At 41.2% G+C, this 22,063-nt stretch overlaps 1 protein-coding gene across 8 annotated transcripts in view; it reads right to left on the minus strand.

Annotated features, from left to right (window-relative positions):
* Positions 1-570: 570 nt before the first annotated feature.
* The window catches only part of PAK2 (p21 (RAC1) activated kinase 2), a 77,392-nt gene continuing 55,899 nt past the window's right edge, over positions 571-22,063 (minus strand). For 6 of the 8 annotated variants that reach the window (XM_032805891.2, XM_032805929.2, XM_032805902.2 and 3 more), the window contains 7 exons: positions 21,944-21,992; positions 19,076-19,188; positions 16,832-16,949; positions 15,118-15,217; positions 7,833-8,029; positions 6,132-6,269; positions 571-5,079 (listed from right to left, as the gene is read on the minus strand). In XM_032805891.2, the coding sequence (XP_032661782.1) occupies positions 4,993-5,079; positions 6,132-6,269; positions 7,833-8,029; positions 15,118-15,217; positions 16,832-16,949; positions 19,076-19,188; positions 21,944-21,992 (802 nt within the window). In that variant the 3' untranslated portion in view covers positions 571-4,992. The remainder of the gene's footprint in view (positions 5,080-6,131; positions 6,270-7,832; positions 8,030-15,117; positions 15,218-16,831; positions 16,950-19,075; positions 19,189-21,943; positions 21,993-22,063) is intronic. The other 2 variants (XR_012656393.1, XR_012656394.1) reach the window with 1 other exon arrangement.

The raw sequence follows: 22,063 nt of genomic DNA on the forward strand, positions 1-22,063 counted from the left end.
TAATAAAATATTGCACTTGTTAGGAATACTTTCACAGGAACTTTATGTTGCCAGCAGCTTGATCAATGACTACTGGCTTGTCAATTCCAAATCCCATCACTAACAAAATACTACTTTATAGAACTCTGGTCTTAGAAGATGCAGTGTAGACAGTCTGGTCAGTTCTTTACTAATGGTGCTGCTTTAGCAACAGCCTCCCAGAAAGACCCTGTTAGTTGTCTGCTCCATTAAGAGAAGGGAAGACAATCTCCTGGTTTCAAACAGTCAGGAATGGTTATTGGAGGCAGGACTGACTTGCAAATGGAGCTCAGCAAGAAAAGCTTGCAGTTATCATCTGGTGTTGCTGTTATCGTTGATTAGGAAGATTTTTAAGACAAAGGATAACTAAGCTGAGATACACCAAAATAAAAATCACACTGAAAAGAAAGTGTGCGTAAAACATTTACATTTCTTGCTTAAATTCAAAGTTACACAAACACTGAGAACATTCCCCTAAACCCTTTAAGATAGCTAACCATTTTTACACTACTCTGATCTTAAAAAGATATAAACTCAGGAAGGAGAAAAACAAACATTTAAAAAAGTTTATTTCTAGCCCTGAAAGAACAAAAAGTTAATAAAGTAATCAAATACAGTAGTTAATATTGCAGAAAATTAAATAACAGAATGAGATTAAATTAAACAAAAGAAAACATTAAAATCTGGATACAGTAATAAAAAATAAAGCTTGAACCTACATCCATTTCCATCCGGCAAAGTGAAGGAGAGAGAGAAAGCAGACCAGAGAAATTTTTCAATTCCAGCTATAAAGACTTAACAGTATTCTTGATTTTCCCACCCTTTTATGACAGCAGAGTTCAATTACACTGCTCTGAAGCACATCTCTTGCAGCTACTCAGCAGTACTTGTACAGTGAATATTCAGATGAGAATGTGTGACCAAGCATGTCTACTTGGTGGGAAGTCGGATTTATTCCAAGTTCTGTGCTAAAAAATATCCTGGGAGACAAACATTCCCTGTTCACTTGCTTTCAAAACAGTATGCTGCCCATCTCTACTCCCAACTCTAATTACTGTGTTGTGCAACCGTAGCATTTATTCATATGCATATTTGTGATTGTGCCGGTCATCTGAGGTGACTGCTAGAGATCTGGGAATTCTGGCATGTTCTGAAGTGATATTTTGCTTTCAGCATCCACTCAAACTCTGGCTATTCTCTCTGAACCTGCACTAATTATTCATCTAGGCTGGGGAGAACAAATGAGCTAGTCTCAGTTCTAACCTGGTCCCTCATGGAAAAAATGGACACTTGGAAAATATATGCAACACATGTTCAGTTAGAAGATTGATGGTCAACCTACTGACATGCAAACTGCACAGTGGTTACACAACGAAGCACAGAGCAGCAACTTCCCTATGAGTTTACCAGCTTACTGACTCTACTTAACTATTTTCCCTCACTTCGCTGCAGAAATTAAATGTTCCCAATATTTCTGATCTCTCTCCTTTGACCTCTCTCCTTTGTCCTGATTACCTTCTGGCAACAGGAGCAAAAGAAACCTTATTGTAGAATCATATACGTACAAGGGGCGTTCTTGTGCGCTTTTTAACTATAGTTCATAGTACTCTAGGCCACATGAGAAGCACTGGGATGCATTTAGGTAACTCCTGGATGAGGTTTATTTTTTTTTTTAAAAAGAATTAAAAGTTTAGAAGTCACCCCTTAAAGAGCTACAGATACTGACCTGAACAGATTTGCTATTGTGAGATCAGAAGGAGGTTTTCTTTATCAGTAAGACTGAACTAATCAGTTAAAATTACTTACTGATTTTAAATTTTCCTGCTAATATCAGAACAAAATTATATTTATATAGTAGACTAGGTTTTGCTACCGGTGGGGAAAAAGCCAGCTTATACTCCTGCATCAGGAGTCTGGTTTTCACAAAGTCCATTGCCAGCAATGGACAGGGAGCCACTGATGAGAAAAGATAAAATATAACCCAGTACTCCTTGCTTCTCCCTATGGACAGGAAGATCTTTTACTTTGAGTCACATGTATTTAAACCTGGCTGCTGCCATTCTACTGTTTATGGTATCAATGGCTTTCAGTACATACCAAGTTTGTAAGAGGGGACGCACACCTAGAGTATTCAGACCATGACTTGATCCTTCCTTGGAATGCAACATTCTAGTTCTTTATGGCTAGTGGGCTGCGTATTCTTTTGATGTTATCCTTGTTAAAGTAATTCAGCTTGGCACCTGTTACACTAGTGCAAGGTGGGCAAACTACAGCCCACGAGCTGTTTTAAGATGGCCCTCGAGTTCCTGCTGGGGAGTGGGGTCTGGGGCTTACTGGGGCGCAGAGTATGGGGTCGCGCCACATGGCTCCCAGAAGCAGATGAATGGCCCTGCTCCATCACTCCAGCCAGGTCTGAGTCAGGGGCCGCACCACATGGCTCCCAGAAGCTGTAGCATGGCCCCCCTCCAGCTCCTATGCACTCCAATGGCCCCCTCTGGTGTGCCAATGGGAGCTGCAGGGACAGTGCCTGTGGACAGGGCAGTATGCATAAGCACCTGGCCGCGCCTCCGCATAGGAGGTGGAGAAGGGACATGTCACCGCTCCCGGGAGCCACTTGAGGTAAGCGCCGCTCAGAGCCTAAACCCGAGCCTCTCCCCATATCCCAACCCCATGCCCCAGCCCTGATTGCTCTCCTGCCCTCCAAACTCCTCAATCCCAGCCCGGAGCACCCTCCTGCATCCCAAACTCCTCATCCCCAGTCCCACCCCAAATCCGCATCCTCCCAGCCGGAGCCCTCACCTCCCCCCCACTCCCACACCCCAACTCGGAGCCCCTTCAGGCACCCTGAACTCCTCATTTTTGGCCCCACCCTGGAGCCCACATTCCCAACCAGAGCCCTCACCCCCTCCCATATCCTAACCTCAATTTTGTGTGCATTCATGGCTTGCCATACAATTTCTATTCCCAGATGTGGCCCTCAGCCCAAAAAGTTTGCCCACCCCTGCGCTAGTGGTTACAAGAACTCAGACTGAAGTGTGGTGGCTCTATTTCCTACATGAATAAGGTATCTTGTTGGTGCAAAGCAATTTGCTAGCACAATTTGTTGAAGGATAAGTTCTGAGAGAATGAAACCCCATGATATACAGGCTCAGGAAGTGAAAGCTAATTTTTTCAGGTGCTCTAGGCAGAGCTACATCTTGGTTACCAAAACCCAGAACAGCCACTTCTATCCACATATAAATATTGAAATTATTCGTACACAGAAGAAAAGGGCCTTCCCACAGTAAAAAGAACATATGTAAAACTCTGGTTTATGCAATTTGTCAGACACCAAATGGAATCATCTCACCCCAGGACCTGGACTCTCTCCGCTTGACATGCGCTGCCAGTTGGGAATGCAACATAACTGCTTAGCACCAAATTAGTAGCTATTCTTTCATGCGTATTGTTTGGCACATTACAGTAACAAACAGCTCCTTATGAAAATAATCTATAGGTATAAATGCAGCAATTTCAGTGGCTGAAATCAGGGACCAGGGATACTTCTATGGTTTCTACTGTTACTACTTCAGTTAGCATCACCTCAAGAACTCAAGTTACTCACTAGCTCTTATAGGAAGGCACTTTTTTCTTGCACTAAACATTGTCTTCTGCCATCCTAGCTGGTAAAATGTCTTTAGTGAAAAGGGGCCATCATGACATGATGACTCTCTCCAGTCATACATCAGCCACTCAAGTAAGCCACTTTCATGTCTGATGAAGCTACTTTCCCACCTCAGACTTTGTCTCCATAGAACAGCACTTTGGCATTCCCAGGTGTTCATAAACTCCTGTATGAATTATTTAAAAAAAAAAAGTCTTGGATCTTCATTCTGATGAATTATTTGTTCTTTTGATTTCATTAGTAGAAATGGAGCACATATAAAAATGGAAAAAAATAGCTAATACTTAAATCTTGACAACTCCTAGGTTGATGCATTATTTGCTTTTGGGAATAAAATTACAACATATACAAAAATTCATTTGATACAAAGGAGGGAAATGTAAAAAAGTCAAAGGCACCAGCATAAATCCCAAAGCCCAAGAAAGAGCATAGATAAACACTTGGTTTTAAGACCACTCACTACACCACACAAGACATCCCTTCTGCCTTGGCCAACAAGTCTCAGGAAGTTGTGGGGGGATGGAAATAGACAGGAATATAATGGGGACGGGATGGGGGTGTTTCTTTCCTCAAACATCTGCTCCCTTCTCCTCATATCTGTAGGCTGACCTCCAAAAACCTGACCCACCACAATTTGCTACACTGAGATGTCTCTCTCTTGGATTAGAAATCCCCGGAGCAGTTACAGATCAGAAAGACAGCTGAACTCTTCTCTTCCCCCTCTCCCTATACTCTACTTACAAGCAGATTTCATTTAAAGTTAGTTTCTTAAGTATCCGAGTCGTTAATTCTACAGTACAGTCACAGCTAAATTGTATGGTAAAGGGTGGGGGGAGGGTGGGTAAATTGTACCTTCACATTTCTCTCACACTTGCTGTTAATCTAGTCATATGGGAGATGGCCAAAGCAACTTGAAAGACACAGGAAAAGGGGAGGAGGAGGAAAGATCAGCAGATAAAATTAATGCCTCTCTCCAAAAGCTTGAATCTGTCATTCAAGTATTGAAAGTCCCCCAGAGAGCACAATGAATGGGAACTGTTACAGCGAAGTCATCAAAAAACTTAAAACCCCAGGCATGGGAAGCAGGATTCCTGGGCTGTCTGCAAAAGAGGTGAAAGACCAGTGATTCAGTCCACAATTCCTTTTAGACCCTAAAAAGGGTTTACTTAAAAGTCACCATATTTCATTTCAGGTGTCTTCTTCGTGAGCGTTTTTCCCTTTTGCAGACTTTTTCAACCCCCCTAACAAGAGTAACAATTTTCATATATTATAAAGATTTTTAAAAAAAGATGAAGGCCATTGCAACAATGTTAGCGGTTACTCTTCATTGCTTCTTTGGCTGCCAGGATCAATGGCGTCAAGCTAGACAGAGGTTTGGCCAATTTCAGGAAAGGATGCTGCCAGGAACAGAGAAACACAGTAAGTTAGTAAGAATCAAATTCCAAAAATAAACTATTATACACCTCTACCCTGATGTAACGCGACCCAATATAGCACGAATTCGGATATAATGCGGTAAAGCAGCGGGGAACCCTGGGCCCTTTAAATCCTCACCTGATCCCCACTGCCGGAGCTCCGGCGGTGATTTTAAGGGCCCGGGCCCCACCGCAGCAGCTGGAGCCCCAGGTCCTTTAAATCTCCGGCAGCTGGGTTCAGGCAGTGATTTAAAGGGCCAGAGGCTCTGGCCACTGCAGGGAGCCCCAGACCCTTTAAATCCCATCCTGGGCTCCAGCGGTGATTTAATGGGCCCGGGGCTCCCTGCAACAGCTGGAGCCCTTTAAATCACCTCTAGGGAACCCAGTCCAGTCCAGCACGGCATACTGGCTGTTGTTGGTATGTGATACTGGACTGGACCCGATATAACATGGTCTCACCTATAAGGCGGTGAGATTTTTTGGCTCCCTGAGGACCGCGTTATATTGGGGTAGAGGTGTATTTACATAGCACTTTCTATCCCAAGTTAAGAAAGCACTTCATAAAAGTGCCAATATGCAGCACCTCAAGGAGATATGCCCAATGAATGATCCATAGTAGCACAGATTTGTTGACAGCTGTTCCTCCACATAGCAATATCCAATAACTCTGGCTAGCCTCTGTCCTCCTCTCTCCAACAACCTTCCCCATGCATTCCTTTTTTTAAATCTTTTCCCTCTATCCTGTTCTGTGTTCACTGTGCTGGCTACAGCAGCCTCTCTGTTTACCTAAGCTGTGGTGTCACTGAAGAATCGCCACTGGCAGAAAGCAGCCAGTAGTGATTGCAGAAGAAGAATCATCTACTTTTGTGTTGCAAATTTTGATTCCTGTGTTTCCCTCCCACTATTCTCCATTAAATGATCCTTCAATAGGAAAAGGAAAACAAAGACAAGCAGACGTCAGCACTAGCTGACTACTGTTTTAGTGATCGTCGAATTTCAAGCTTTTGGGGACACTCCAACATACATATACTTACCTGTAACAGTTCTTTGGCTGATCCCCTTTTCTCTACATCCATCTCCAAACAACGGTTTAGAAAATCCCGGAATATTGGGGACAGTTTCTCTGGATTCTGCAGTTCTGGTGTGCCATTAGTTGCTATTAAATACAAAGCCTGCAAACCGAGAGAGAGAGATGGGCCGTTACACCCAAGTCATCTGTCAAAATTCTGAAAGATCTGATTTGCAATGCATTAGTATTTCAAGTTAGAAGCAGCATTTATTGAAGTACATCTAAAAAGAAAAACACTAAAAACCAGACACTGACTAGCATATGACAATTAAGTTTTCTTGCTGAATCTTCAACTTGGATGCCTGCCATAATGGATGCCTGACGCAGGTACTGAAATGTCATTTTTCTTTTTTCCTGTTGTGATCACTTACTTCCTGGTTGTTTTACATGGTTAGTATAATGTAGACTTTAATCACATATAAATTCTCTCCCTTAAGAAGATAAAACATGAATATGCATGATGGACCTAGGCAAGGTACCTCATTTGAGTATGTATAGTATGCCTTTGTACACTTTGCAACCACTATTCACCACCAATCAAGCTCCTACAAATGAAATACATGGGCAGGTTTCGTGCTATAAAACAATATCAATGAGCAACTATGGAATAAGAGCAGCCCAAAGACAGACTCCCACCACAAGGATGCAGAGATAAAGGGAATTGCTCTATGTGACAAACTGTGGACAGACCAACACTACACACACCTGATTTGGTTAAATATTTGGGCACAACTTCTGAACTCATTTCTCCACTAAGGGCTGAGAATGTTAGAGGCAATGCAGTAGGCCTGGTCTACACTTCAATTAGGTCAGCATAGCTCATTCTCTGGGTGCTGTAGCTATGCTGACCTAATCCCCAGTGCAGACACAGCTAGGTCAACAGGCAAACGCTTCTGTCAACCTAGTGGTTGTTGCTCAGGGAGGTGGTGTTCCTACAGTGATGGCAAAACCATTTCCACAGCAGCCTAGCTGTGCCCCTGTAGCACCCATAGCGTAGGCACGGCCTGAGTCTTGAGGGGTAGAAGGAATGCAACCTGCTTCTCCTCACATTGGTAGATGCTGTAAGAGTGGCACTGCCCAGCTTTAGCAACTGTCACTTGCTTTTGTTAGTAACAAGATGACTATAGATACTTAAGAATTTAGGGTGATGGACACTATAATAAATATATCCTTATATATGAACAGAGAGTACAAGTCTATTTGTTGGAGCGTGATTTGTACTTTGTTCTTTGTAATTTAATTGGATTTACTTTTCTGAGCCTACAGAAGTTTATTGCTGGCAAAAGACTGTCAGTACTCAGAGATGAATTCTACTATTTAACTAAAAACAGGTACTGTCAATATGCCTCAACCATGTTCTGGAGAGACCATCTCTCAGGGTGAAAGGGTAATATCCTCCTCCATGTCTATTATATCATCATCCTGTATACTGGGAACTCCCTGCATTAATTACCCTTGATTTTTTCATGTAGATTCCTGTCCGCTAGGAACTGCTTTGACTGTACTAAACAGCCATCAGCTGATAACCATTTAAACACTTCTAACCTGGTTTGGATTCAAACCCATAATCTACAAGTTAAAGATCACAAATCTCTTCACCACATTTCTGAGCCACTGTTTTATATGCATGATTGATGCAGCACTCCTAAAGGATGGAATATCTTACCCTCAGAGGGTTTTCATTGAGGTATGGGGGCTCTCCTTCCACCATTTCAATAGCCATGATACCCAGAGACCAGATATCCACTTTAGGGCCATAGGCTTTTCGTGTGACCACCTCAGGAGCCATCCAATAGGGAGTCCCAACCATGGTGCTGCGCTTGCTCTGCTCTGGGGTGATCTGAGCACAGAAACCAAAGTCGGCTACATGATAATAAAGGAATTAGTTAGTGATAGTTAATTCAGTGCATCCTAGTCTGTTGTGAATCACATCTCAAACCCTAATTATCTAACAACAATTTTTTCTATTACTATAGAAACATCTTTTGCATCTGTACATTTGCAATCTCAAAGTTTTTCTATACTTTTCATGTCACAGCAGAAAGTCTAACCAGCAAGTTCCTACAAACACTGAAGAATATATCCTACTTAAAATAAACTACTTAAAGAATTAAATTCTTTTTTATAAAGGTAATTTGTGGTCTAAAAAAAAGAAGTGATATTTTGTCTAATCCCTCTTCAAGCTACCAAGAATTCCAACAAAAAAGGACCAAAAACAACATGGGGGAAAACATTTTTGTGCACTGGTGTAGCCTTTATACTATGTTGTGTAATGGAATGGTCCTGAACCCGGAAGGTGACACCATCAGACTGGGCTCCAGTCCCAGTACAAAAATAGGGTTACCATACATCCAGGTTTTCCTGGACAGAGCCTCTTTTTGAGCCTCCTTTTTCTGCCCAGGCAGGGTTTTCAAGTAATAGCCATGTCCAGGTTTTTGCAGAGCAGACAAGCTGCAGCTCAGAAAGCCGCCATTGGTCCACTTCCCAACTGGTCCCTCCGCTGCATCGTCAGCTGATCGGTCCATTCCCCTACAAATCACAGCTGCCAAATCCCAACCAACCAGGTCCCATCTCTCCTCCCTTGTGAAGGGGTACCACAAGCAGGCGCTGACTGATGGCTGTCGCTGTATCCTGGGCTTGTGCCAGCCGTCCTGCCACCATGACAGGGAACGACAGTTCCCGTACCTCCAGTGGGCATCTTCACCCATCACCTCCCACCAGTGTCCTCTTTTTGGGAACCTGAAATATGGTAACCCTATACAAAAATGTTTTCAATATTTATTTTTGCACTTATCAACTTCAGTATTTTACTACAGGTTTAGCTATTGAATCATTGCACTATGGGGAACAGAGGTCTGGAAGTGAGGCTTTAGATCTATGAAGCTACTATAAAGTATATTCAACAGAAAAAAGCTTAGAGGAACAAACCCATCACCTAGACAAGGAAACAACTGAAGAGCAAGCTATACTCATTCTATATAGATTCATTCAAGGTCTCCACCTACTGGCTGGAAAAGTGCATTTTCTTATCAACTCAGATCTTAAACTCAGCAAAATAAAGCCTCTTCAATGGGGAATAGTTTTTTGTTTTTTGTTTTTTTTAAAAAAGGCTGTGCCTTTTGATTTTTGTTTTTTAATCAGATTATTATAGGTGAAAAGTTATGGTTCAAAATTAAAACACTTGGAGGTTGGAGCATTTTTTAAAACGGAACATTTTAAGTTTACCTAGATTTACCAGGGGTCATGTTCTCAAAAGAGCTCAACACCCAATGTGCTATGATGCTCTTGGAAAATTTGGCCATTATTTTAGTGGTTAAATGTAAAATCTCTTGAAAATCTGGCCCTTTATTTTTACTAGAATGAATGGAATGCATCAACAATGCATTTTCAATGCATATTCCACCCTGCTACTTTGTCCAACCCGCAGATCTCCCACTTCTTTTCAGGTATGCAGAGCACCAATTACGACAATCTCAGCAAAAGCTGGGTTCATCCTAAGATTTACATTAGTTTGAGAGAAAGAATTTCGAACTTTAAAAATACTTTTCCCTACATTTCAAATGCTAGTACCAGATAGTGCTGACAAATGGGTTTCGTGCCTGAAAATCCTAACTGCTGTCCAAGGGCAGTTTAGCAAGCTACTAACCACCTCGTTCCCAGTCTCCAAAGCAACAGCAGCCAGTAGCTCTCATCTTGCTGCTCTTTCATAAAGGCTTTCCCCTCAAGGTCTATAGCATCATTCACTTCCATTCCCTCAAAGGGTCACAGTCAACCTGAAATCTAGGCGACTTCAAAAATGTGACCGAAGCAGCAGCTCAATCCCCAAGTGCCCCAGAAAAGCCTTCTAGCCTCCTCAGCATCAACAGGGAGAAGGCAGGTGAGAGCCTCTGCAGACTATGCAAGGAAAGGTGTTTCAAGGAGACCAGACACTGGCAGCCCATCCACTCTTCATCTGCCTGGGGATCCTCACTACAGTCACACTAGCCTCCCACTGTCAGCTTCTTCAGAGACAGCAACTCTAAGAAAAAAAATACCTTCACCCACAGTACCATCCTGAGAGCTAAGATGCCCTTGAGAACTGCTCAGGCCCCTTCTCCTAGCATAGGAGTGCACATCAATCACCTCCCATGGACCAGGTCAACCCACCACAATCTTCACTACAGATACTAACATAAGAAAATAAGAATGTCCATACTGGGTCAGACCAAGGGTCCATCCAGCCCAGCATCCTGTCTGTCAACAGTGGCCAATGCCAGGTGCCCCACAGGGAGTGAACCCAACAGGCAATGATCATGTGATCTCTCTCCTGCCATCCATCTCCACCCTCTGACAAAGGCTAGGGACACCATTCCTTATCCATCCTGGCTAATAGCCATTAATGGACTTAACCTCCATGAATTTATCTAGTTCTCTTTTAAACTGTTATAGTCCTAGCCTTCACAACCTCCTCAGGCAAGAAGTTTCACAGGTTGACTGTGCGCTGCGTGAAGAACTTCCTTTTGTTTGTTTTAAATCTGCTGCCCATTAATTTCATTTGGTGGCCCCTAGTTCTTGTATTATTGGAACAAGTAAATAACTTTTCCTTATTCACTTTCTCCACATCACTCATGATTTTATATACCTCTATCATACCCCCCCCTTAGTCTCCTCTTTTCCAAGCCGAAGAGTCCTAGCCTTTTTAATCTCTCCACATATGGGACCCGTTCCAAACCCCTAATCATTTTAGTTGCTCTTCTCTGAACCTTTTCTAATGCCAGTATATCTTTTTTGAGATGAGGGAGACCAACATCTGTATACGTATTCCAGTAAGACATAGGCGTACCTATGGGATTATTTATAAGGCATAAGATATTCTCTGTCTTATTCTCTATCCCTTTTTTTAACGATTCCTAACATCCTGTTTGCTTTTTTGATGTCACTTAGGCGCACTGTTGTGAACGTCTTTCAGAGAACTATCCACGATGACTCCAAGATTTTCTTGTTAGTTGTAGATAAAATTAGACTCCCATCAATATTGTATGTATAGTTGGAGTTATTTTCTCCATATGTGCATTACTTTATATTTAATACACATAAATTTCATTTTGCCCTTTGTTGCCACAAACACTTAGTTTTGTGGAGATCTTTTTGAAGTTCTTCACAGTCTCTTGTGGTCTTACTCTATTCGTTTGAGCAAGTTCAGATGCATATTTAGGCATAAGTTGGAAGTAGGATTGGGTCCTAGGATTGCCTTCGAGGAACACCAGCTAAGTTATCCCTCTCTATTCTGAAGTTTAAGCCTATTTATTTCCTACTTTTAGTTCCCTGGATTTATTTAACAAGTTTCTTAATCCACAAAAGGATCTCCCTCTTATCCCATGACAGCTTAATTTAAGTAAGAGCATTTGGTGAGGGACCTTGTTAAAGGCTTTCTGGAAATCTAAGTACACTATATCCACTGGATCCCTCTTGTCCACATGTTTGTTGACCTCTTCAAAGAACTCTAATAGATTAGTAAGACATGATTTCCCTTTACGGAAACCATGTTGACTTTTGCCCAACAATGTATGTTCTTCTGTGTCTCTGACAATTTTATTCTTTACTATTGTTTCAACTAATTTGCCCGGTACTGATGTTAGACCTATCAGTCTGTAACTGCTGGGATCACCTCTACAGCCCTTTTTAAATATTGGCGTTACATTAGCTATCTTCCAGTCATTGGGTACAGAAGCTAATTTAAAAGGACAGGTTACAAACCATAGTTAACAGTTCCACAATTTCATATTTGAGTTTTCAGAACTCTTGGGTGAATGCCATCTGGTCCCAGTGACTTGTTACTGTTAAGTTTATCAATTAATTCCAAAACCTCCTCTAATGACACTTCAATCTGTGACGATTCCTCATATTTATCACCTACAAAGGATGGCTCAGGTTTGGGAATCTCCTTAACATTCTCAGCCACGAAGACTGAAGCAAAGAATTCATTTAGTTTCACTGACTTTATCGTCTTTAAGTGCTCCTTTTGTATCTCGATTGTCCAGGGGCCCCACTGGTTGTTTAGCAGGCTTCCTGCTTCGGATGTACGTAAACATTTTATTACCTTTTGAGTTTTTGGCTAGCTGTTCTTCAAACTCCTTTTTGGCTTTTCTTATTACATTTTTACACTTAATTTGGCAGTGTTTATGTTCCTTTCTATTTACCTCACTAGGATTTGACTTCCACTTTTTAAAAGATGCCTTTTTATCTCTCACTGCTTCTTTTACATGATTAAGCCAAGCCATGGTGGCTCTTTTACTGTGTTTTGTGAGGTGGGTAGCCCATGCCTCCTTCACCAAATAGAGGATTAAAGACTCCATTAACCTCAACAGATTCTACAGCCACTTGATTCAGCTAGCAAGTTTCTATAGTTACTTTCTCCTGCGTCCCCATGCCATCTCTGCTGATCCCCCGCCTCCTTTTCTCTTCCAGCAACCACCTCTTCTTCATACCTATTCCCATCACCTACCTCACCGCTCCTCATCATGTCCCTGTCCTTCCTTAAATCTTTCCCCTTTATACATCCTCTGCTATACTCCTCTCTCCTCCCTCCATTCAATCTCTCCCACTCACACCTTCCACTGCTTCCCTTCACTTGTCACCTCATTTGGAAGATAGACTGCAAATACTCAGTTTGTACACAAAGCAAAAATTCCACAGTCCTATAATTCTGACAGATCCTTCTAAATACCCTTAGGATGTGCACTTAATTTACCTGAGTAACCCTATTATCTTTCACTGTTCACCTTTCCACATTACTGTTTACAAACTCTCCCACGTACAGTAACTCCTTGCTTAACGTTGTAGTTATGTTCCTGAAAAATGCTACTTTAGGCAAAATGATGTTAAGTGAATCCAGTTTCCCCAAATGAATTAATGTAAATGGGGAGGTAGGAGGTGTAGGTTCCAGGGAAATTCTTTTCACCAGACAAAAGACTGTGTGTGTGTGCGCGTGTGTGTGCACAGACATATAAAAATACACACACACACACACACACACACACAGAGTATAAGTTTTAAAACAAACAATTTAATACTGTACACAGCAATGATGATTGTGAAAATTGGTTGAGGTGGTCAAGTCAGAGGGTGGGATATTTCCCAGGGAATGCCTTACTGCTAAATGATGAACTAGCACTTGGCTGAGCCCTCAAGGGGTAACATGTTAATGTAGCCTTACACCCTACATGTTTCAGAGTGGTAGCAGTGTTAGTCTGTATCAGCAAAAAGAACAAGGAGTACTTGTGGCACTTAAGAGACTAACAAATTTATTTGGGCATAAGCTTTCTTCCTACTGCATTTTCCACTGTATGCATCCGATGAAGTGAGTTTTAGCCCATGAAAGCTTATGCTCAAATAAATGTGTTAGTCTCTAAAGTGCCATGAGTACTCCTTGTTCTTTTTACACTTTAAAAGGCAGCACAAACGGGAGGGAGGGGAGACAGCATGGCAGAGAGAGACAGAGAGACACCCTGTGAGAGAGAGAGATAGAGACACTCATTGACCCTTTAAGCACATTGACTCTACTCTAAGTACATTGCCTTTTTAAGTGGATTAGCAAATTGAGACTGCAGCTGCTGCCAGCAAGCTCCCTCAGTCCTGAGCCCTGTCGTGTCCCTTGCCTGTGGAGATAGGGTACAGGAGATGGGGGTACAAGGGCAGGGGGAGGGGAACAGCCTGATATTAGCACCTCTCTTCCCCTCATCTGCACAGCAACCAGGAGGCTCTTGGGAGCAGCTCACAGTGAGGAGTGGGGGAAAGGGACAGCTGAACTGCCCGGCAACTGATAGCATGCTGGGTGGCTGCCACACAGGGAACTTAGGAGAGAGGGGAGCTGATAGGGAGAGCTGATAGGGGGGCTGCTGGTCCACCCAGGTTTCAAGCCCCTACCAGCTAGCTCCAATGGACTGCTCTTCCTGCAAGCAGTGGACAAAGCAGGTGGCTGTCAAACAACGTTATAAGGGAGCATTGCACAACTTTAAATGAGCATGTTTTCTAACTGATCAGCAACATAACAATGTAACAATCAAACAAGGTTAACCAGGAGGACTAAGTGAGGAGTTACTGTATAAGAACTGAAATTAGACTACAAACTCTTGGAACAGGGAACAGTGTATATTTCCCAGGTGTCCAAATCCAGAAAGCAGCCTTTAAAGGGTCACCCCATGTCCTTTTAGGCATTTGTGTAGCGCTTAGCAAACTTTTAGGTGCTCAGTGTGTAAATCTTAATGCACCTCTCTCTAAACACTCCTGGCAACTTCTGAGATTAAGTTCACTAAATTTTTGAAATTTTTTTCTTTCCCCACTTGCTGTATGAAAGACGCACACAACAACTGACTGCATAATAAGTGCTGTCAAATGCACAATATAAAACTGAAAACAAAAAATATTTCCCTGATCTCTAACATTTTTACTGTTGTAGATACTTTTAACAGTAGCTAAAAAAAAATTCAGACAAGTACCTTGTCCAGCACAATAGGACCCTACCTGGTTTGCAGCCTTTAGGCAGTACTGAAATACAAATGTGTAATTTTCATCCTGTCAATTAAATGGACAGTGCAAAACCATTTGAATCTGAAAGGAACCAATAAGGCAGCTCCAATTAGCGCCACCTTCCCTCACTGGCAATCCTTGTATCTTTATCTGACTTTACACTGCAGGTTAACTCACAGTTACAAACCTATTCATGTGGTAATAAGTTACTTAAACATCCTTCTTGTCTGATACATTCAAAGTGAGTAGCTTTCAGATGCTCAGAATTACAAAACGAACTATAGCGGGCAAAATTTTTTTTGCAAAGCAGAATGAATTCTATTGCTGATTTTTAGCAAAAATTCATCTCAAATATCTGAGATAACTATGCACTTACAAACATACTATTCATTGCAAAATGTTTAAAAAGAAGCAGCAGGTTGAAACAATTATCTGGCACTCACTGAGTTTAACTGATCCATCCATTCCTAAAAGCACGTTGTCACTCTTAATATCTCTGTGGATTACCTGGTTGGCATGTAGGAACTCTAGTGCTTGCAAACACTGTACAGGAGAGGAGGAAAAGGAAAACATTTATCAAAAGCATATACAGTTTGTGTATTGTGAATTAAAAAGCAAAATTTATCTGCATATAATGCAATGTGTAAAAAGGTAGTAGGTATTACTTTAAATATCCAGCAGAGGAAGCTCTTATGATGAGAAACCAGACTACTGCCACCCAAAATTCACTGAGGTCAAAACCTGCTTCTTTAACCTCAGAGTAGACGCTATTTCCTTGACATCACAGAACTGCAAAATGAACTAAAAGTGCTCACCAACCAGGCATCATCCAAGATTCCCCAAAGTTCCAAAGCACTTTCACTTTGCTAATGTTACTTTTTACAGCTTTTCAGTTGTTGGGGAATCCTGACTGACTACTGAGATCAGTTTCCTTTGGTAGAGTTTCACTATAAGGAGAATGCTTCACCCTTAAATATATGTAGTGCTTGCTATAAGGATGGGTGCAAAACAGTTTCCATTATAAAATTTTTTACATAATTCTAGCTCTCTCAATTATTCACTTTTTAGGTTGAAATTGTCCATGTTGAGTTTCTGCCTAAAGGTATTATTTGTGGAAAATCCCTCCAGATATTTGAGTTCAGCAAAGGTAAAAAAACAAAAAACAAAACAAAACCCTACATTCTTCCTCACTGTAAAGAAAGAAAAAAAAAAGAAAAAGGTATATATATTTAAAAGGCTACAACCAAAACAGTTGGATTTGAAACTTGCTACAAATTAACTCCTATTGAGAATTAATACATATGCTCATCTTAGAAAAGTGGGTTGATTTACCAGTCATGAGTATTCTGAATTTACATGTTGGGCAGTAGAATTACTGGTTAAGTCAAAAGAGTTTAAGTAAGTTTTAAGCTTAAGTTTGAACTCATTCATGGGCGGCAAGTTAAATTCAGAGTATTAATTTTCAATTTATTGGAAACTAGATGTCAAATACAAAGTTAAATCGTCTCCAGACAGATCATTTTAAAACCATCATATCTGTAGGTTTGTCTTCAAATCTTTCTTTGAAAGTGAATCACTCCAGCCACCTGAAACTTTCTCTGAACTCCATCCAGCCTGTCAGTATCCTTCTGGTAACATGATAACCAGAATGAACATAATATTGCAGGTGTCAAATAGAAAGGGACACTCCTACCCCACTGCTCGATGATTTGAGGTATCTATATACCAGCCCCAAACTCCATCAACTTTTATTGTCATGTTGCATTGCAAACTCATGTTTCATTTGCTTTCTGCTGTCACCTTTAGCCAGCTCTATCCATCAGTGGTTCCCCTCCCACTACTTTGGATTGGTTTTTCCCCAGATCTTTTAGGTTGCAATTTTTGTTACTCATTTTGCTATATTTCTGCACATCTCATCTTCATATTATTTCCCTGCAATCACTAGTGTCAGTAGAATTCTCTCCAATTAAATACCCTCTTCGAAACTAGTTAAAATGCTGCTTAATTCCTCTTTCAGATTATTAGAGAAGATGTTAAATGAAGCCTGGACATCAAATCAATTGTTGCAGCAGCTGGCCAGTAATATAAATGTATCTCAAAAAATGGGAGAAGAAAGATTGCACTCTCACCCCCTACCCACAGAAACTTAACACCCACCTCTCTGCAAACAGCAGCAATCTGTGCCTCATCCATGCAAGTTTCTGTGACCACATCAGTGAGTGACCCTCCAGCAAGGTACTCCATCACAACAAACAATTCATCACCTACAAGAAAACTAAAGGCAGAAAATACAGAAATAAGCTCATTTGCCAGGAGTGAAGAATCAGGACTGATAAATGACTGACAGTGTATTGCAGCAACTGTTCAAGAGAATACTTCACAACAGGCCTGACAAAATTCACCCTAAGGTATTTAAGGAAGTAGCTGAAGCAATCATGGACCCATTAGCAATCAAATGAATTCATGGAGGAAAGGTGAAGTCCCAGAGGACTGGAGAAGGGCAAACATAGCACCTGTCTTTAAAAAGGGGAACAATGAGGACCTGGGGAATTATAGACCAGTCAGACTAACTTCAACATCTGGAAAGATACTGGAACAAATTATTAAACTATCAGTTTGTAAGCACCTAGAGGATAATAGGATGTTAAGGAATAGCCAGCATGGATTTGTAAAGAACAAATCATGCCAAACCAACCTAATTTGCTCCTTTGACAGAGGTACTGGCCTACTGGATGTGGGGAAGCAGTAGACATGATTTATCTTATTTAGCTTTTTGGAAGTCCCACATGATATTCACAAACAAACTAGAGAAATGTGGTCTATGAAATTACTAAAGTGGGTGGTGATTAAAAAACTGTACTCAGTTGTTATCAATGATTCACTGTCAAATTGGGAGGACTTATCTCATGGGTTCCTACAGAAGTCGTGTCCTGGGTCCAATACTATTCAGTATTTTCATTAATTGCTTGGATAATGGAGTGGGGACTATGCTATAAAGTTTGCAGATGACACCACTCTGTGAGAGGTTGCCAGCACTTTGGAGGACAGGATTAGAATTCAAAATGATCATGACAAATTGATCTGTAATCAACAAGATTAAATTCAATAAGGACAGGTGCAAAGTACCACAATTAGAAAGGAAAAATCAAATGCATACATACAAAATGGGGAATAACTGGCTAGGCAATAGTACTGCAGGAAAGGATCTTGGATCACAAATTGAACGTAAGCCAACAATGTGATGCAGCTGTGAAAAGGGGAAATATTCCGGGGTATATTAACAGTAAGATACAGGAGGTAATTGTCCACCTGAACTTGGCACTGGTGAGGCCTCAGCTGGAGTCCTATCTCCAGTTTTCAGTGCCACACTTCAGGATACATTGTGGAAAAGTGGAGAGAATCCAGGTAAGAGCAACAAAAGGGGTGAGAGATTTAGAAAATCTGACCTATGGGGAAAGGTTAAAAAACGGGCCATGTTTAGTCTTGAGAAAAGAAGACTGAGGGGAAAACCTGATAACAAGCTTCAAATATGTTAAAGGCTGCTATGAAGAGGACAGCGACCAACTGTTCTCCATGTCCAGTGAAGGTAGGACAAGAAGCAATGGGCTTAACCTGCAGACAGGAAGATTTAGGTTAAATATTAGGAAAGCTTTCTAACTACAAGGATAATTAAGTATTGGAATAGGTTACCAAGGGAGGTCGTGTAACTCCCATAATTGGAGATTTTTAAGAATAGTTTAGACAAACACCTGCTAGGGATGGTGTATTTGGTCCTGCCTCAGTTCAGGGAGATAGACTACATAACCTCTTGAGGTCCCTTCCAGCCCTACATTTCTATGAGTTTTAGATCAATTAGAAAAAAAGATTTTAGGTAGACAGACTGGATTTAAAAGCTGGGGCCAAGCTTCTCTTACCAAAATGCCCAAAGATCTTCTCTGACTAAAAAGTCAGGGTAACAGTTTTGCATCTCATCTAAAACAGCACCTCCAGCAGCGCAGTGCTCCCCAACCCCAGTTTGGGATATTGGTTTGGTACCGAATCAGAAAAGAATGCTCCTTACTGAATCATCAGCCCTTTGGTCTGCAACGCACCTGGCTTTTGCCTGGCAATCTCTTAACCCGAATACTCATTGTACCTCCTGAGTATATGCTCAGTGCCGGCCAGGTGGGTTTGTATTTAAGGTGCTAGCTCAACCTGCTGCCCATGCTACTCGCCACATGGCTATTTTTAAGTGATTTTTAGAGTGCTAGCTCAAGCAAAGCTAACATGTCTGTCTACCTGAGCTGGGAAGCATGCTTCACGCTGCAGTGGAATCGTACCCACAGTGATCATAGAAGATGTCAGGTTAGAATCCTGACTCCTGAGAGAAGGAAGATTAACTATTTGATTGTCTGCATTTACCTGTCTAGGAAGTTGACTATGTTGGGATTCTTTAACTCTTTCATTACTAGGATCTCATTAATAATCAACTCCTTCTTGGGCTGCTTCTGCAGGTTTATCTGTTTGATAGCAACCTGAAAATGAGGGAAAAGAGTAAAATACAAGATGAAGTGTTAGTCCTACAAACCTGAGTGCCAACCTGCTGCAACACCAAACATTTATAATATTAGTAAAAGTTAATTGAATGATTAGAACAGAGTTGTAGACAAGGCATGTGGGTTAGTAATAACAAGGAATGCTCTGTTAAACTGTCCAACAGCTTGCTGGCTGTAGCCTATGTGACAGGTGGGACTGGAGCTGTATTTTAGAAAAAAAAAGTCTAGCAAGTCAATAAAGTGGCAGCATGATGGCTCCAGACAGTGAGCCAAATTCAGAAGCGACACAAATAGTGATCTAAATTGCACATCAGAAAGTCAGTGTTGGTGCAGGTAGGAGTAGCTTACAGCATGAGGGGAAGCAAATGATAGGGTTATGGTAAGAAAAGAACAGGAAAGTATGAAGTGATGTGACGGGCACAGGCAATCTGCTTTATCTTACACCTTCCTACATCATCCTGTTAATTGCATTTCCTGCTGTTAATTCCCCTTCCATTGCCAGTTACCCCAAATTACTAATGTGCAACGTACACCGCTCTTAACATGATTCCGTCATAGTCAAGGAAATGCAGTGCCAACAAAAGAGTCACTGCCAACACAATGCAGATTAGAATAGGGAGAAGTGGAGGAAGGGATTGGGGGGACAGAAATGAAATCAGAATCAAGAGAGAAGCTATTAACAGGCTTGAAGATGAGAGATTTTGTAGTGGATACAAGTGATAGCCAGAGCACGGTTTCCAGGACAAGGCAATAGGATTGTTTCTATATGTTTTGTTCTGAACAGACTAGCATTTGAATAAAAGTGCATTTGCAAGGCAAAAGAAGCTGCAAATATGAAGGTGTGAAGAGAGAATGCCCAAAAGAATGATTCAATAAAGTGAGTGATGAAAGAAAAGCAGACATGCTGTTAAACAGGTGAGAGGAACATTTACAGCATAGCAAGACAAGGAACAAAGAGGAGCTTGGTGGGGTGACAACTTCAAAATTACAGTCATAAAGTCTGAAAAGAAGATCAAGATTGAGAAATTGAGAGGAATGAGTTTGACCATGAATAACTATGGTATTCTTCTTGACAAGAAGAACCATGCCCATCTATGAGTTGGAAGTAGATGTCTTATAATTAAGACAGATGGAGAAGGAATGGTCTACTGTCTGATATGTCATCACCTCAAGAGCTAAAATAGCTTTTAGAGAATGCAACTGCATATTGTCTAAATGCTGCAGTGAGGTAAAAGTGGTAATCAGGAAGCCATGTGAAAGATGGTTTCACTGCCAGAGGGAGGAAAGAGATTGGAAGTGATCAAGTGTTGGACCAATGACGTCAGACACAATCAATGGTCAGACACCAGAGATTTCATGGGAACTACACAAAGGATCAGTAGTGTTATTGGAAGGGACAGAGAAAAGCTGACAACGTGATACTGCCACAGACCGATGCAATTCTGAAGTGGAAGAAATAGTAAGCTCTGTTCAGAGTAGAAGAGATGTCAAGTGGGTGAAGGACTGAATTGGCAGTGTTAGAATGACTCCGGAGATTACAGAATAACAATAGTATCACTGAAAATCAGAAGGAAACCTGGGAGAGAGGCTATGTAATATTCACAATAAAACATGACAATACTGTATATTTTAGTGCACTAGAATTTTAGTTTAGTTTTTTGGTTTTTTTGGTAGGGTTTTTGGAGGTTGGGGGCATGAAGGGGGGAGCTTAAGAATTTGAGCTATTATTGTACCATGGATTCTGGAGAGATAGGCAATGGAAAGTGTTTTTATAGGGTAGGTTGCTTGAAAGATGTACAGCGAGTTAGTTGTCTCTAACAGGAAGTAAAGAAGGGCTAGAAAAACAGAATCCAGGTCTGAGATTTTGTTATAGATGGACAAGCACATAAAGTGCTTAGTGAGAGAGAGGTAAAGGAAAGTACAGGGGAAAATTACTCATTACATCCAAGGTGTGGTTACTGTTAAGCAGAAGAGGTAGAAAAGAGGAAGACGTCAACAGCTATAAAGGTGAGAGGTAAAACTGCAGGTGAGAACATTTCAGCTATTAGCAAAATGAACATTCAGGTGCCAGAGGAGGTGGTGGCAGAAGGAGAGAGACTGAATGAGCTGATGGGTAAAGCAATTAAAGAAAAGATGACTTTAGAAAGAAGCCCACAACTGTGAATTTTAGTTGTAGGGGACCAGTGAAGTAAAAGATGTTCAAAGGAAAACATCAAAGCAAATAGGATGGTGAAGGTTAACGAACAATTTGTAGATGACAATGATGCCACCACGTCTACCAGATGGTATGGGTGTAATCAATGGGAAGAACCAGGGAACAGGATATGGAGTCTAATTAAAATAGAAGGAATTGTTTGATGAGAAGCAATTTTCATATGGGCAAGACTATCATGGTCACAGATGAAGCTATGTAGAAGGCTAAATGCAAAATTATTGATCAGAATTCAAGACAATATTGCCTACAACACTTAGAGGTTAAACAGTTTTCAAAACCCACAACTCTGAACATCTTGGTCCCTTTGCATTTCATTGGACAAACAAAACCCTATTTTTAGTATTCATCATCTGGTTACTACAAAACAAGGACTGCACTGTTACAAATGACTATGACGAATATTCTAGTGGGAAGTAATGCCAGAGATGGGAGCCACTGATAAAAAAAAAAAACCTATCCAATTCACTTCCATCATCCCTAGATGCGGATTTAAATGGAAAATATTCACATAGATCTTACCTCCTGTCCTGTTGCCACATCGATAGCTGTGAAAACTGTACCTGAAGCCCTGTGAATACAAGGTATGTGATCAGTTGTATAATTTCAAATCTAACAAGGATATATATGCAGACAGATCAA

This window comes from Chelonoidis abingdonii, chromosome 8 (assembly GCF_003597395.2).
Source record: "Chelonoidis abingdonii isolate Lonesome George chromosome 8, CheloAbing_2.0, whole genome shotgun sequence".
In the NCBI taxonomy this organism is placed as follows: Eukaryota; Metazoa; Chordata; order Testudines; family Testudinidae; genus Chelonoidis; species Chelonoidis abingdonii.